This window comes from Notolepis coatsorum (genome assembly GCF_963971535.1).
Source record: "Notolepis coatsorum genome assembly, chromosome: 7".
NCBI lineage: Eukaryota > Metazoa > Chordata > Actinopteri > Aulopiformes > Paralepididae > Notolepis > Notolepis coatsorum.
This window is the reverse complement of record NC_140171.1, coordinates 176,291,049-176,308,533: the sequence shown is the minus strand read 5'-3', so window position 1 is coordinate 176,308,533 and position 17,485 is coordinate 176,291,049. Positions and strand designations below refer to the sequence as shown.

The 17,485-nt window shown below is 48.0% G+C and overlaps 1 protein-coding gene across 1 annotated transcript in view; it reads right to left on the bottom strand.

Moving 5' to 3' along the window:
- mcm3l (MCM3 minichromosome maintenance deficient 3, like) overlaps positions 1 to 17,485 on the bottom strand; it is a gene marked incomplete at both ends in the record, with an annotated part of 93,546 nt that overhangs the window by 27,914 nt on the left and 48,147 nt on the right. Inside the window, 2 exons of the mRNA XM_084318469.1 lie at positions 9,600 to 9,726; positions 10,205 to 10,379. Coding sequence (XP_084174595.1) covers positions 9,600 to 9,726; positions 10,205 to 10,379 — 302 coding nt within the window. The remainder of the gene's footprint in view (positions 1 to 9,599; positions 9,727 to 10,204; positions 10,380 to 17,485) is intronic.

Below are 17,485 nucleotides of genomic sequence, written 5' to 3'. Positions count from 1 at the left end.
TCTACTCACACTAACATGTTCCTCTACTCACACTAACATGTTCCTCTACTCACACTAACATGTTCCTCTACTCACACTAACATGTTCCTCTACTCACACTAACATGTTCCTCTACTCACACTAACATGTTCCTCTACCCACACTAACATGTTCCTCTACTCACACTAACATGTTCCTCTACTCACACTAACATGTTCCTCTACTCACACTAACATGTTCCTCTACTCACACCAACATGTTCCTCTACTCACACTAACATGTTCCTCTACTCACACTAACATGTTCCTCTACTCACACTAACATGTTCCTCTACTCACACTAACATGTTCCTCTACTCACACTAACATGTTCCTCTACTCACACTAACATGTTCCTCTACTCACACTAACATGTTCCTCACACTAACATGTTCCTCTACTCACACTAACATGTTCCTCTACCCACACTAACATGTTCCTCTACTCACACCAACATGTTCCTCTACTCACACTAACATGTTCCTCTACCCACACTAACATGTTCCTCTACACTAACATGTTCCTCTACTCACACTAACATGTTCCTCTACTCACACTAACATGTTCCTCTACCCACACTAACATGTTCCTCTACTCACACTAACATGTTCCTCTACTCACACTAACATGTTCCTCTACTCACACTAACATGTTCCTCTACTCACACTAACATGTTCCTCTACCCACACTAACATGTTCCTCTACTCACACTAACATGTTCCTCTACTCACACTAACATGTTCCTCTACCCACACTAACATGTTCCTCACACTAACATGTTCCTCTACCCACACTAACATGTTCCTCACACTAACATGTTCCTCTACCCACACTAACATGTTCCTCTACCCACACTAACATGTTCCTCTACCCACACTAACATGTTCCTCTACTCACACTAACATGTTCCTCTACTCACACTAACATGTTCCTCTACTCGCACTAACATGTTCCTCTACCCACACTAACATGTTCCTCTACCCACACTAACATGTTCCTCTACCCACACTAACATGTTCCTCTACCCACACTAACATGTTCCTCTACCCACACTAACATGTTCCTCTACTCACACTAACATGTTCCTCTACTCACACTAACATGTTCCTCTACCCACACTAACATGTTCCTCTACTCACACTAACATGTTCCTCTACCCACACTAACATGTTCCTCTACTCACACCAACATGTTCCTCTACCCACACTAACATGTTCCTCTACTCACACTAACATGTTCCTCTACTCACACTAACATGTTCCTCTACTGACACTAACATGTTCCTCTACTGACACTAACATGTTCCTCTACTGACACTAACATGTTCCTCTACCCACACTAACATGTTCCTCTACCCACACTAACATGTTCCTCTACTCACACTAACATGTTCCTCTACTCACACCAACATGTTCCTCTACCCACACTAACATGTTCCTCTACCCACACTAACATGTTCCTCTACTCACACCAACATGTTCCTCTACTCACACTAACATGTTCCTCTACTCACACTAACATGTTCCTCTACCCACACTAACATGTTCCTCTACCCACACTAACATGTTCCTCTACTCACACTAACATGTTCCTCTACTCACACTAACATGTTCCTCTACTCACACTAACATGTTCCTCACACTAACATGTTCCTCACACTAACATGTTCCTCTACCCACACTAACATGTTCCTCTACTCACACTAACATGTTCCTCACACTAACATGTTCCTCACACTAACATGTTCCTCTACTCACACTAACATGTTCCTCTACCCACACTAACATGTTCCTCTACTCACACTAACATGTTCCTCTACTCACACTAACATGTTCCTCTACACTAACATGTTCCTCTACCCACACTAACATGTTCCTCTACTGACACTAACATGTTCCTCTACTCACACTAACATGTTCCTCTACTCACACTAACATGTTCCTCTACTCACACTAACATGTTCCTCTACTCACACTAACATGTTCCTCTACTCACACTAACATGTTCCTCACACTAACATGTTCCTCTACTCACACTAACATGTTCCTCTACCCACACTAACATGTTCCTCTACCCACACTAACATGTTCCTCTACTCACACTAACATGTTCCTCTACCCACACTAACATGTTCCTCTACTCACACTAACATGTTCCTCTACTCACACTAACATGTTCCTCTACTCACACTAACATGTTCCTCTACTCACACTAACATGTTCCTCTACCCACACTAACATGTTCCTCTACTCACACTAACATGTTCCTCTACTCACACTAACATGTTCCTCACACTAACATGTTCCTCTACTCACACTAACATGTTCCTCTACTCACACTAACATGTTCCTCTACCCACACTAACATGTTCCTCTACTCACACTAACATGTTCCTCTACTCACACTAACATGTTCCTCTACTCACACTAACATGTTCCTCTACCCACACTAACATGTTCCTCTACTCACACTAACATGTTCCTCTACTCACACTAACATGTTCCTCACACTAACATGTTCCTCTACTCACACTAACATGTTCCTCTACCCACACTAACATGTTCCTCTACTCACACTAACATGTTCCTCTACTCACACTAACATGTTCCTCTACCCACACTAACATGTTCCTCACACTAACATGTTCCTCTACTCACACTAACATGTTCCTCTACCCACACTAACATGTTCCTCTACCCACACTAACATGTTCCTCTACCCACACTAACATGTTCCTCTACCCACACTAACATGTTCCTCTACCCACACTAACATGTTCCTCTACCCACACTAACATGTTCCTCTACCCACACTAACATGTTCCTCTACTCACACTAACATGTTCCTCTACTCACACTAACATGTTCCTCTACTCACACTAACATGTTCCTCTACCCACACTAACATGTTCCTCTACCCACACTAACATGTTCCTCTACTCACACTAACATGTTCCTTTACTCACACTAACATGTTCCTCTACTCACACTAACATGTTCCTCTACTCACACTAACATGTTCCTCACACTAACATGTTCCTCACACTAACATGTTCCTCACACTAACATGTTCCTCTACTCACACTAACATGTTCCTTTACTCACACTAACATGTTCCTCTACTCACACTAACATGTTCCTCTACTCACACTAACATGTTCCTCTACCCACACTAACATGTTCCTCTACTCACACTAACATGTTCCTCTACTCACACTAACATGTTCCTCTACTCACACTAACATGTTCCTCTACTCACACTAACATGTTCCTCTACTCACACTAACATGTTCCTCTACCCACACTAACATGTTCCTCACACTAACATGTTCCTCTACCCACACTAACATGTTCCTCTACCCACACTAACATGTTCCTCTACCCACACTAACATGTTCCTCTACCCACACTAACATGTTCCTCTACCCACACTAACATGTTCCTCTACTCACACCAACATGTTCCTCTACTCACACTAACATGTTCCTCTACACTAACATGTTCCTCTACCCACACTAACATGTTCCTCTACCCACACTAACATGTTCCTCTACTCACACTAACATGTTCCTCTACTCACACTAACATGTTCCTCACCTCACACTAACATGTTCCTCTACTCACACTAACATGTTCCTCTACCCACACTAACATGTTCCTCTACCCACACTAACATGTTCCTCTACCCACACTAACATGTTCCTCTACTCACACTAACATGTTCCTCTACTCACACTAACATGTTCCTCTACTCACACTAACATGTTCCTCTACTCACACTAACATGTTCCTCTACTCACACTAACATGTTCCTCTACTCACACTAACATGTTCCTCTACTCACACTAACATGTTCCTCTACCCACACTAACATGTTCCTCTACTCACACTAACATGTTCCTCTACCCACACTAACATGTTCCTCTACTCACACTAACATGTTCCTCTACTCACACTAACATGTTCCTCTACCCACACTAACATGTTCCTCTACTCACACTAACATGTTCCTCTACCCACACTAACATGTTCCTCTACTCACACTAACATGTTCCTCTACTCACACTAACATGTTCCTCTACTCACACTAACATGTTCCTCTACCCACACTAACATGTTCCTCTACCCACACTAACATGTTCCTCTACCCACACTAACATGTTCCTCTACCCACACTAACATGTTCCTCTACCCACACTAACATGTTCCTCTACTCACACTAACATGTTCCTCTACTCACACTAACATGTTCCTCTACTCACACTAACATGTTCCTCTACCCACACTAACATGTTCCTCTACCCACACTAACATGTTCCTCTACTCACACTAACATGTTCCTTTACTCACACTAACATGTTCCTCTACTCACACTAACATGTTCCTCTACCCACACTAACATGTTCCTCTACTCACACTAACATGTTCCTCTACCCACACTAACATGTTCCTCACACCAACATGTTCCTCTACTCACACTAACATGTTCCTCTACTCACACTAACATGTTCCTCACACTAACATGTTCCTCTACTCACACTAACATGTTCCTTTACTCACACTAACATGTTCCTCTACTCACACTAACATGTTCCTCTACTCACACTAACATGTTCCTCTACCCACACTAACATGTTCCTCTACCCACACTAACATGTTCCTCTACCCACACTAACATGTTCCTCTACTCACACTAACATGTTCCTCTACTCACACTAACATGTTCCTCTACTCACACTAACATGTTCCTCTACTCACACTAACATGTTCCTCTACCCACACTAACATGTTCCTCTACTCACACTAACATGTTCCTCTACTCACACTAACATGTTCCTCTACCCACACTAACATGTTCCTCTACTCACACTAACATGTTCCTCTACCCACACTAACATGTTCCTCTACCCACACTAACATGTTCCTCACACTAACATGTTCCTCTACCCACACTAACATGTTCCTCTACCCACACTAACATGTTCCTCTACCCACACTAACATGTTCCTCTACCCACACTAACATGTTCCTCTACTCACACTAACATGTTCCTCTACTCACACTAACATGTTCCTCTACTCACACTAACATGTTCCTCTACACTAACATGTTCCTCTACCCACACTAACATGTTCCTCTACCCACACTAACATGTTCCTCTACTCACACTAACATGTTCCTCTACTCACACTAACATGTTCCTCACCTCACACTAACATGTTCCTCTACTCACACTAACATGTTCCTCTACTCACACTAACATGTTCCTCTACCCACACTAACATGTTCCTCTACCCACACTAACATGTTCCTCTACTCACACTAACATGTTCCTCTACTCACACTAACATGTTCCTCTACTCACACTAACATGTTCCTCTACTCACACTAACATGTTCCTCTACTCACACTAACATGTTCCTCTACTCACACTAACATGTTCCGCAGGTTGATAGAGAGACTGACTACAGAGACAGGTTGACAGTGAGACAGTATGTTTTCAGGAGTGTTCCGTGTGACGGCAGTATGTTTTCAGGAGTGTTCCGTGTGACGGCAGTATGTTTTCAGGAGTGTTCCGTGTGACCAAAAAAACGAACGAACGAACTAAAACGAAAACGAAAACACAAAACACAAAACAAAAACGCAAAAAAATTTACGAACTAAAACAAAAAAACGCAAAAAAACGAACGAACAAAAACGCAAAAAAACGAACGAACTAAAACGAAAACGCAAAAGAAAAACGCAAAACATTTTATGAACTAAAACGAAAAAAACTCAAAAAAACGAACGATAAAAACACAAAAAAATGAACTAACTAAAACAAAAACGCTAAAAAAGAACGCAAAAAAACAAACAAACTAAAACGAACGATAAAAAAAAAGAACGCAAAAAAATGAACTAACAAACAAAAACGCTAAAACAAAAACGCTAAAAAATTACGAAAAAAAAAGAACTAAAAAAATTGCAAAAAAAAGAACAAACTAAAACGAAAACGCAAAAGAAAAACGCAAAAAATTTTACGAACTAAAACGAAAAATACTAAAACAAAAAAAACGCAAAAAAACGAACGATCAAAAAAAAAGAACACAAAAAAATGAACTAACTAAAACAAAAACGCTAAAAAAGAACGCAAAAAAACAAACGAACTAAAACGAACGATCAAAAAAAAAAAACGCAAAAAAATGAACTAACTAAAACAAAAACGCTAAAACAAAAACGCTAAAAAATTACGAAAAAAAAACTAAAAAAATAGCTAAAAAAAGAACGAACTAAAACGAAAACGCAAAAAAACGAATGAAAAAAAAATAACGCAAAAAAGAACGCAAAAAAATTTACGAACTAAAACGAAAAAGAAACCAAAAAAAACTAAAGCAAAAAAAAGAACGAACTAAAACGAAAAAGCTAAAAAACGAATGAAAAAAAACGAACGCAAAAAAGAACGCAAAAAAATTTACGAACTAAAACGAAAACAAAAAAAGCAAAACAAAACGAACAAACTAAAAAAAATAACGCAAAAAAAAGAACTAAAATGAAAACGCTAAAAAACGAACGAACTAAAACAAAACCGCAAATAAAAAAACGTACAAAAAAAACGCAAAAAAACGAACGAACTAAAACGAAAACGCAAAAAAACGAATGAAAAAAAGTGAGACTGACTACAGAGGCAGGTTGATAGAGAGACTGACTACAGAGGCAGGTTGATAGAGAGACTGACTACAGAGGCAGGTTGATAGAGAGACTGACTACAGAGGCAGGTTGATAGAGAGACTGACTACAGAGACAGGTTGATAGAGAGACTGACTACAGAGGCAGGTTGATAGAGAGACTGACTACAGAGGCAGGTTGATAGAGAGACTGACTACAGAGGCAGGTTGATAGAGAGACTGACTACAGAGGCAGGTTGATAGAGAGACTGACTACAGAGACAGGTTGATAGAGAGACTGACTACAGAGACAGGTTGATAGAGAGACTGACTACAGAGGCAGGTTGATAGAGAGACTGACTACAGAGACAGGTTGATAGACAGACTGACTACAGAGGCAGGTTGATAGAGAGACAGTATGTTTTCAGGAGTGTTCTGTGTGACGGCAGTATGTTTTCAGGAGTGTTCCGTGTGACGGCAGTATGTTTTTAGGAGTGTTCCGTGTGACCAAAAAAACGAACGAACGAACTAAAACGAAAACGCAAAAAAATAAACAAAAAAAAAGAACAAACTAAAACGAAAACGCAAAAAAACGAATGAAAAAAAAGAACGCAAAAAAGAACGCAAAAAAATTTACGAATTAAAACGAAAAAGAAAACAAAAAAAGCAAAAAAAACGAACGAACTAAAAAAAAGAACGCAAAAAAAAGAACTAACTAAAACGAAAATGCAAAAAAAATTCGAACTAAAACGCAAAAAAAAGAACGAACTAAAACGAAAATGCAAAAAAAAGTACGCAAAAAAATGAACAAACTAAAACAAAACCGCAAATAAAAAAACTAACAAAAAAAAGGCAAAAAAACGAACGAACTAAAACGAAAACGCAAAAAAACGAATGAAAAAAAGTGAGACTGACTACAGAGGCAGGTTGACAGAGAGACTGACTACAGAGGCAGGTTGATAGAGAGACTGACTACAGAGGCAGGTTGATAGAGAGACTGACTACAGAGGCAGGTTGATAGAGAGACTGACTACAGAGGCAGGTTGATGGTGAGACTGACTACAGAGGCAGGTTGACAGAGAGACTGACTACAGAGGCAGGTTGATAGAGAGACTGACTACAGAGGCAGGTTGATAGAGAGACTGACTACAGAGGCAGGTTGATAGAGAGACTGACTACAGAGGCAGGTTGATAGAGAGACTGACTACAGAGGCAGGTTGATAGAGAGACTGACTACAGAGACAGGTTGATAGAGAGACTGACTACAGAGACAGGTTGATAGAGAGACTGACTACAGAGGCAGGTTGATAGAGAGACTGACTACAGAGGCAGGTTGATAGAGAGACTGACTACAGAGGCAGGTTGATAGAGAGACTGACTACAGAGGCAGGTTGATAGAGAGACTGACTACAGAGGCAGGTTGATAGAGAGACTGACTACAGAGACAGGTTGATAGAGAGACTGACTACAGAGACAGGTTGATAGAGAGACTGACTACAGAGACAGGTTGATAGAGAGACTGACTACAGAGACAGGTTGATAGAGAGACTGACTACAGAGACAGGTTGATAGAGAGACTGACTACAGGTTGATAGAGAGACTGACTACAGAGACAGGTTGATAGAGAGACTGACTACAGAGGCAGGTTGACAGAGAGACTGACTACAGAGGCAGGTTGATAGAGAGACTGACTACAGGTTGATAGAGAGACTGACTACAGAGGCAGGTTGACAGAGAGACTGACTACAGAGGCAGGTTGATAGAGAGACTGACTACAGGTTGATAGAGAGACTGACTACAGAGGCAGGTTGATAGAGAGACTGACTACAGAGACAGGTTGATAGAGAGACTGACTACAGAGGCAGGTTGATAGAGAGACTGACTACAGAGGCAGGTTGATACAGAGACTGACTACAGAGGCAGGTTGATAGAGAGACTGACTACAGAGGCAGGTTGATAGAGAGACTGACTACAGAGACAGGTTGATAGAGAGACTGACTACAGAGGCAGGTTGATAGAGAGACTGACTACAGGTTGATAGAGAGACTGACTACAGAGGCAGGTTGATAGAGAGACTGACTACAGAGGCAGGTTGATAGAGAGACTGACTACAGAGGCAGGTTGATAGAGAGACTGACTACAGAGACAGGTTGATAGAGAGACTGACTACAGAGGCAGGTTGATAGAGAGACTGACTACAGAGGCAGGTTGATAGAGAGACTGACTACAGAGGCAGGTTGATAGAGAGACTGACTACAGAGGCAGGTTGATAGAGAGACTGACTACAGAGGCAGGTTGATAGAGAGACTGACTACAGAGGCAGGTTGATAGAGAGACTGACTACAGAGGCAGGTTGATAGAGAGACTGACTACAGAGGCAGGTTGATAGAGAGACTGACTACAGAGGCAGGTTGATAGAGAGACTGACTACAGAGGCAGGTTGATAGAGAGACTGACTACAGAGGCAGGTTGATAGAGAGACTGACTACAGAGGCAGGTTGATAGAGAGACTGACTACAGAGGCAGGTTGATAGAGAGACTGACTACAGAGGCAGGTTGATAGAGAGACTGACTACAGAGGCAGGTTGATAGAGAGACTGACTACAGAGGCAGGTTGATAGAGAGACTGACTACAGAGGCAGGTTGATAGAGAGACTGACTACAGAGGCAGGTTGATAGAGAGACTGACTACAGAGACAGGTTGATAGAGAGACTGACTACAGAGACAGGTTGATAGAGAGACTGACTACAGAGGCAGGTTGATACAGACTGACTACAGAGGCAGGTTGATAGAGAGACTGACTACAGAGGCAGGTTGACAGAGAGACTGACTACAGAGGCAGGTTGATACAGACTGACTACAGAGGCAGGTTGACAGTGAGACTGACTACAGAGGCAGGTTGATACAGACTGACTACAGAGGCAGGTTGAGTGGGTACTTTTTCTTGCGGTGTCCATGCAGGAGGCCGTCCTTCTTCTCGTAGATCTGGAGCTCCTGCTCCGCGGCCTCGGTGATGTTGGGGTCCTCCGTGGCAAAGACGTCCACCATGCTGCCCAGAGGCATCGCTGGGTGACGGAACAGAACAGCAGAGTTTCATATTAGTCTCCCCCCCCCACCATTTCACAAGATTTGAGACGGCAATCTGAGAAAGGTATTTTATATGATTTGATACGGTTTTATTAACATAATCTACAGCAGAAGAGGTCAAACTGAAGACTTAAACCTATGATGAAAGAAAAAGTGTAATACACACAAATATATATATATTTGATGGGTTTTGGTTCGTTTATCATTGAACTCTCAATTCACTGACATTTTAGATGTTCCTGGCATGAAGAGCTCACTACAACTTCTACAGTGTTTCAAAGTATCCCAAAGATCCCAGTGGCATCTCAGACCATCCATACCCTGTACCCTCCACCCCTCATACCCTCCACCCCTCATACCCTGTACCCTCCACCCCTCATACCCTGTACCCTCCGCCCCTCGTACCCTGTACCCTCCACCCCCTGTACCCTCCGCCCCTCGTACTGTAACACTGACCCGTGCCCTCCTGCTCCCCGGGGGTCCGGTAGCGGTGCATGCGCAGCACGTGCTCAGAGATCTGCTTGTCGCCCTCTGGGTCCATGTTGTCCAGAACGATGAAGAGCAGGTCGAAGCGAGAGAGCAGCGAGTCCTGGAGCCCGATGTTCTCCATGGGCGTCTTGTACTGGTCGTACTGGAGGAGAGAGAGGAAGACGTTAGGTTCTGCATGGGCGTCTTGTACTGGTCGTACTGGAGGAGAGAGAGGAAGACGTTAGGTTCTGCATGGGCGTCTTGTACTGGTCGTACTGGAGGAGAGAGGGGAAGACGTTAGGTTCTGCATGGGCGTCTTGTACTGGTCGTACTGGAGGAGAGAGAGGAAGACGTTAGGTTCTGCATGGGCGTCTTGTACTGGTCGTACTGGAGGAGAGAGAGGAAGACGTTAGGTTCTGCATGGGCGTCTTGTACTGGTCGTACTGGAGGAGAGAGAGGAAGACATTAGGTTCTGCATGGGCGTCTTGTACTGGTCGTACTGGAGGAGAGAGGGGAAGACGTTAGGTTCTCCATGGGCGTCTTGTACTGGTCGTACTGGAGGAGAGAGGGGAAGACGTTAGGTTCTGCATGGGCGTCTTGTACTGGAGGAGAGAGAGGAAGACATTAGGTTCTCCATGGGCGTCTTGTACTGGTCGTACTGGAGGAGAGAGAGGAAGACATTAGGTTCTGCATGGGCGTCTTGTACTGGTCGTACTGGAGGAGAGAGAGGAAGACGTTAGGTTCTGCATGGGCGTCTTGTACTGGTCGTACTGGAGGAGAGAGGGGAAGACGTTAGGTTCTGCATGGGCGTCTTGTACTGGTCGTACTGGAGGAGAGAGAGGAAGACATTAGGTTCTGCATGGGCGTCTTGTACTGGTCGTACTGGAGGAGAGAGAGGAAGACATTAGGTTCTCCATGGGCGTCTTGTACTGGTCGTACTGGAGGAGAGAGAGGAAGACGTTAGGTTCTGCATGGGCGTCTTGTACTGGTCGTACTGGAGGAGAGATGGGAAGACGTTAGGTTCTGCATGGGCGTCTTGTACTGGTCGTACTGGAGGAGAGAGAGGAAGACATTAGGTTCTGCATGGGCGTCTTGTACTGGTCGTACTGGAGGAGAGAGAGGAAGACGTTAGGTTCTGCATGGGCGTCTTGTACTGGTCGTACTGGAGGAGAGAGGGGAAGACATTAGGTTCTGCATGGGCGTCTTGTACTGGTCGTACTGGAGGAGAGAGAGGAAGACATTAGGTTCTGCATAGGCGTCTTGTACTGGTCGTACTGGAGGAGAGAGAGGAAGACATTAGGTTCTGCATGGGCGTCTTGTACTGGTCGTACTGGAGGAGAGAGAGGAAGACGTTAGGTTCTGCATGGGCGTCTTGTACTGGTCGTACTGGAGGAGAGAGAGGAAGACATTAGGTTCTCCATGGGCGTCTTGTACTGGTCGTACTGGAGGAGAGAGAGGAAGACGTTAGGTTCTGCATGGGCGTCTTGTACTGGTCGTACTGGAGGAGAGAGAGGAAGACATTAGGTTCTGCATGGGCGTCTTGTACTGGTCGTACTGGAGGAGAGAGAGGAAGACATTAGGTTCTGCATGGGCGTCTTGTACTGGTCGTACTGGAGGAGAGAGAGGAAGACGTTAGGTTCTGCATGGGCGTCTTGTACTGGTCGTACTGGAGGAGAGAGGGGAAGACATTAGGTTCTGCATGGGTGTCTTGTACTGGTCGTACTGGAGGAGAGAGGGGAAGACATTAGGTTCTGCATGGGCGTCTTGTACTGGTCGTACTGGAGGAGAGAGAGGAAGACGTTAGGTTCTGCATGGGCGTCTTGTACTGGTCGTACTGGAGGAGAGAGGGGAGAAGACATTAGGTTCTGCATGGGCGTCTTGTACTGGTCGTACTGGAGGAGAGAGAGGAAGACATTAGGTTCTGCATGGGCGTCTTGTACTGGTCGTACTGGAGGAGAGAGGGGAGAAGACATGGGGTCATCCATTGCCATCGGCCGAATCTAAAAGAAAAAAGTACACTTAACACTAGCACAGCCGACAAGGGGTCACATGACCCCGAGGCATTTTCAATAAATGTATCCTCGTCACTCGGTCGAGCTCCAGCTCTGTCACTCAATGACTTTTCCTAAAAGTACCCGTTTTATCTGGCACGGTTTCTGAAATTTCTAAATGACTTCAGGAAAATGTAATTAGAACGTTATTCCACATATATATATGGAACATTATGGAAAGTCACAGCACTTTGCGAGCATCTAGCGGAGGGGTGGCCAACCCGTGGCTCGCGAGCCGCATGTGGCCCTTTGCCGGTCAATGTGTGGCTCTTCCATCCAAATTTTTTTTTAATTTGAATATTTTTATTTATTATTATTATGATTTTTTTTGTCACTCAAACCTGTGGTAAAACTCATATTTTTATATTAAGAGTTAATTATATAGTTTACACCGTTTCTTTTTCTCATATAAGCTGTCGGGTCATCTGACCCGTTCCGGCGGGAATCAGTGACATTTTCTCCATGGCTGTTCTAGTGTTAATGAATTAATAAAGGACCATATCAATCTTTTTAACATGGAGACTCAAGTCATTCTTGCCTTGATACAGTCAAGGTGCCCTTCTTTTTTCATAATCTTATACTGAAAGTCATTATCTGCCAATTCACCACTGCAATAGTTTTCCATGCATAATGTGTCTTAAATACAACGTTTAGGTCAGGAATCACTCGCATTACTTTAACCATTTATTATAATGTAGAATAAATGGTAGTAATGGCAACACAATTAGTTGGTTCTACTTGGAGGGCTGCTCTCAGCTGACTGAAGCATAACTTACACAGAAGATAAAGCATGACAGCATACTGGAACTGACCAGCAGGGGGCACTGCGAACAAAGCCCTCATAGGGGATGTAGCCAAGAGTCCAACACAGGTGCATACAATACAGAGTAGAACAAAAACAGGTGGAGGAGAGGAGAGGTGGAGGAGAGATGGTGGAGAGGTGGAGGAGAGGAGGAGGAGGAGAGGAGGAGGAGAGGTGGAGGCATGGAGGAGAGGTGGAGGAGAGGTGGAGGAGGAGAGAGGAGGAGAGGTGGAGGAGGAGAGAGGAGGAGAGAGGAGGAGAGGTGGAGGAGAGGTGGAGGCATGGAGGAGAGGTGGAGGCATGGAGGAGAGGTGGAGGAGAGGAGAGGTGGAGGCATGGAGGAGAGGTGGAGGAGAGGTGGAGGAGAGGAGAGGTGGAGGAGAGGAGAGGTGGAGCAGAGGTGGAGGAGAGGTGGAGGAGAGGTGGAGGAGAGGTGGAGGAGAGGAGAGGTGGAGGAGAGGTGGAGGAGAGGAGAGGTGGAGGAGAGGTGGAGTAGAGGTGGAGGAGAGGAGAGGTGGAGTAGAGGTGGAGGAGAGGTGGAGTAGAGGTGGAAAGGTGGAGTGGAGGAGAGGGGGAGGTGGAGTAGAGGAGAGGTGGAGGAGAGGAGGAGTAGAGGAGAGGTGGAGGAGAGGAGAGGTGGAGTAGAGGTGGAGGAGAGGTGGAGTAGAGGTGTAAAGGTGGAGTGGAGGAGAGGGGGAGGTGGAGTAGAGGAGAGGTGGAGGAGAGGAGGAGTAGAGGAGAGGTGGAGGAGAGGAGAGGTGGAGGAGAGGAGAGGTGGAGGAGAGGAGAGGTGGAGGAGAGGTGGAGGAGAGGAGAGGAGGAGTAGAGGAGAGGTGGCGAGGAGAGGTGGAGGAGAGGTTGAGTAGAGGAGAGGTGGAGGCATGGAGGAGAGGTGGAGGAGAGGTTGAGTAGAGGAGAGGTGGAGGCATGGAGGAGAGGTGGAGGCATGGAGGAGAGGTGGAGGAGAGGAGAGGTGGAGGAGAGGAGAGGTGGAGTAGAGGAGAGGTGGAGGAGAGGAGAGGTGGAGGAGAGGTGGAGGAGAGGTGGAGGAGAGGAGAGGTGGAGGAGAGGTGGAGGAGAGGTGGAGGAGAGGAGAAGAGAGGAGAGGTGGAGGAGAGGTGGAGGCGTGGAGGAGAGGTGGAGGAGAGGTGGAGGAGAGGTTGAGTAGAGGAGAGGTGGAGGAGAGGTTGAGTAGAGGAGAGGTGGAGTGGAGGAGAGGTGGAAGAGAGGAGAGGTGGAGGAGAGGAGAGGTGGAGGAGAGGTGGAGGAGAGGAGGAGGAGAGGTGAGGTGGAGGAGAGGTGGAGGAGAGGAGGAGGAGAGGAGAGGTTGAGTAGAGGAGAGGTGGAGGAGAGGTGGAGTAGAGGTGGAGGAGAGGAGAGGTGGAGGAGAGGAGGAGAGGTGGAGGAGAGGAGAGGTGGAGGAGAGGTGGAGTAGAGGTGGAGGAGAGGAGAGGTGGAGGAGAGGAGGAGAGGTGGAGTAGAGGTGGAGGAGAGGAGAGGTGGAGGTGGAGGAGAGGAGAGGTGGAGGAGAGGAGGAGTAGAGGAGAGGTGGAGGAGAGGAGAGGTGGAGTAGAGGAGAGGTGGAGGCGAGGAGAGGTGGAGGCGAGGAGAGGTGGAGGCGAGGAGAGGTGGAGGCGAGGAGAGGTGGAGGAGAGGTGGAGGAGAGGAGAAGGAGAGGTGGAGGAGAGGAGAGGTGGAGGCGAGGAGAGGTGGAGGAGAGGTGGAGGAGAGGAGAGGTGGAGGAGAGGAGGAGAGGTGGAGGAGAGGAGAGGTGGAGGACAGGAGAGGAGGTGGAGTAGAGGTGGAGGAGAGGAGAGGTGGAGGAGAGGAGGAGAGGTGGAGTAGAGGTGGAGGAGAGGAGAGGTGGAGGAGAGGAGGAGGTGGAGTAGAGGAGAGGTGGAGGAGAGGAGAGGTGGAGGAGAGGAGAGGAGGAGTAGAGGAGAGGAGAGGAGGAGTAGAGGAGAGGTGGAGGAGAGGGGAGAGGTGGAGGAGAGGAGAGGTGGAGGAGAGGTGGAGGAGAGGTGGAGGAGAGGAGAGGTGGAGTAGAGGTGGAGAAGAGGTGGAGGAGAGGTGGAGGAGAGGAGAGGTGGAGGCGAGGAGAAGTGGAGGAGAGGTGGAGGAGAGGTGGAGGCGAGGAGAGGTTGAGTAGAGGAGAGGTGGAGTGGAGGAGAGGTGGAGGAGAGGAGAGGTGGAGGATAGGAGAGGTGGGTGGAGAGGTGTAAGAGAGGTGGAGGCGAGGAGAGGTGGAGGATAGGAGAGGTGGGTGGAGAGGTGGAGGAGAGGTGGAGGAGAGGAGAGGTTGAGTAGAGGAGAGGTGGAGTGGAGGAGAGGTGGAGGAGAGGTGGAGGAGAGGAGAGGTGGAGGATAGGAGAGGTGGGTGGAGGAGAGGAGGAGGAGAGGTGGAGTGGAGGAGAGGAGGTGGAGGAGAGGAGAGGAGGGTGGAGGAGAGGAGAGGTGAGGTGGAGGAGAGGAGGAGGAGAGGAGAGGTTGAGTAGAGGAGAGGTTGAGTAGAGGAGAGGTGGAGGAGAGGAGAGGTGGAGGAGAGGAGAGGTGGAGGAGAGGAGAGGTGGAGGAGAGGAGAGGTGGAGGCGTGGAGAGGTGGAGGCGTGGAGGAGAGGTGGAGGCGAGGAGAGGTGGAGGCGTGGAGAGGTGGAGGCGTGGAGGAGAGGTGGAGGCGAGGAGAGGTGGAGGCGAGGAGAGGTGGAGGCGTGGAGAGGTGGAGGAGAGGTGGAGGAGAGGTGGGTGGAGAGGTGGAGGAGAGGTGGAGGAGAGGAGAGGTTGAGTAGAGGAGAGGTGGAGTGGAGGAGAGGTGGAGGAGAGGTGGAGGAGAGGAGAGGTGGAGGATAGGAGAGGTGGGTGGAGGAGAGGAGGAGGAGAGGTGGTGGAGGAGAGGAGGTGGAGGAGAGGTGGAGGAGAGGAGAGGTGGAGGAGAGGAGAGGAGGGTGGAGGAGAGGAGAGGTGAGGTGGAGGAGAGGAGGAGGAGAGGAGAGGTTGAGTAGAGGAGAGGTTGAGTAGAGGAGAGGTGGAGGAGAGGAGAGGTGGAGGAGAGGAGAGGTGGAGGAGAGGAGAGGTGGAGGAGAGGAGAGGTGGAGGCGTGGAGAGGTGGAGGCGTGGAGAGGTGGAGGCGTGGAGGAGAGGTGGAGGCGAGGAGAGGTGGAGGAGAGGAGAGGTGGAGGAGAGGAGAGGAGGAGGCGTGGAGGAGAGGTGGAGGAGAGGTGGAGGAGAGGAGAAGAGTGGAGAGGTGGAGGAGAGGAGAGGTGGAGGCGAGGAGAGGTGGAGGAGAGGAGGAGGAGAGGAGAGGTTGAGTAGAGGAGAGGTGGAGGAGAGGTGGAGGGGAGGTGGAGGAGAGGAGAGGTGGAGGAGAGGTGGAGTAGAGGTGTAGGAGAGGAGAGGTGGAGGAGAGGAGGAGAGGTGGAGGAGAGGAGGAGAGGTGGAGGAGAGGAGAGGTGGAGGAGAGGTGGAGTAGAGGTGGAGGAGCGGTAGAGGAGGGTGGAGGAGAGGAGGGTGGAGGAGAGGAGAGGTGGAGGAGAGGTGGAGGAGAGGAGAGGTTGAGTAGAGGAGAGGTGGAGGAGAGGTGGAGGAGAGGAGAGGTGGAGGAGAGGAGAGGTGGAGGAGAGGTGGAGGAGAGGAGAGGTGGAGGAGAGGTGGAGGAGAGGTCGAGTAGAGGTGTAGGAGAGGAGAGGTGGAGGAGAGGTGGAGGAGAGGTGTAGGAGAGGTGGAGGGAGAGGTGGGGTTGAGTAGAGGAGAGGTGGAGGAGAGGAGAGGAGAGGTGGAGGAGAGGAGAGGTGGAGGAGAGGAGGAGAGGAGAGGAGGGTGGAGGAGAGGAGAGGAGGAGGAGAGGAGAGGTGGAGGAGAGGAGAGGTGGTGGAGGAGAGGAGAGGTGGAGGAGAGGAGAGGTGGAGGAGAGGTGGAGGAGAGGAGAGGAGAGGTGGAGGAGAGGTGGAGGAGAGGTGGAGGAGAGGAGAGGTGGTGGAGGAGAGGTGGAGGAGAGGTGGAGGAGAGGTGGAGAAGAGGTGGAGGAGAGGAGAGGTGGAGGAGAGGAGGAGGAGAGGTGGAGGAGAGGAGAAGGAGAGGAGAGGTGAAGGAGAGGAGAGGTGAAGGAGAGGAGGAGAGGTGGAGGAGAGGAGAGGGAGAGGTGGAGGAGAGGTGGAGGAGAGGAGAGAGGAGGAAGAGAGGTGGATGAGAGGTGGAGGAGGGGAGAGGTGGAGGAGAGGTGGAGGAGAGGAGAGAGGAGGAGGAGAGGTGGAGGAGAGTAGGATGAGAGGAGAGGGGAGGTGGAGGAGAGGTGGAGGAGAGGTGGAGGAGAGGTGGATAAGAGGTGGAGGAGAGGTGGAGGAGAGGTGGAGGAGAGGTGGAGGAGAGGAGAGGAGAGGTGGAGGAGAGGTGGAGGAGAGGTGGAGGAGAGGAGGAGGAGAG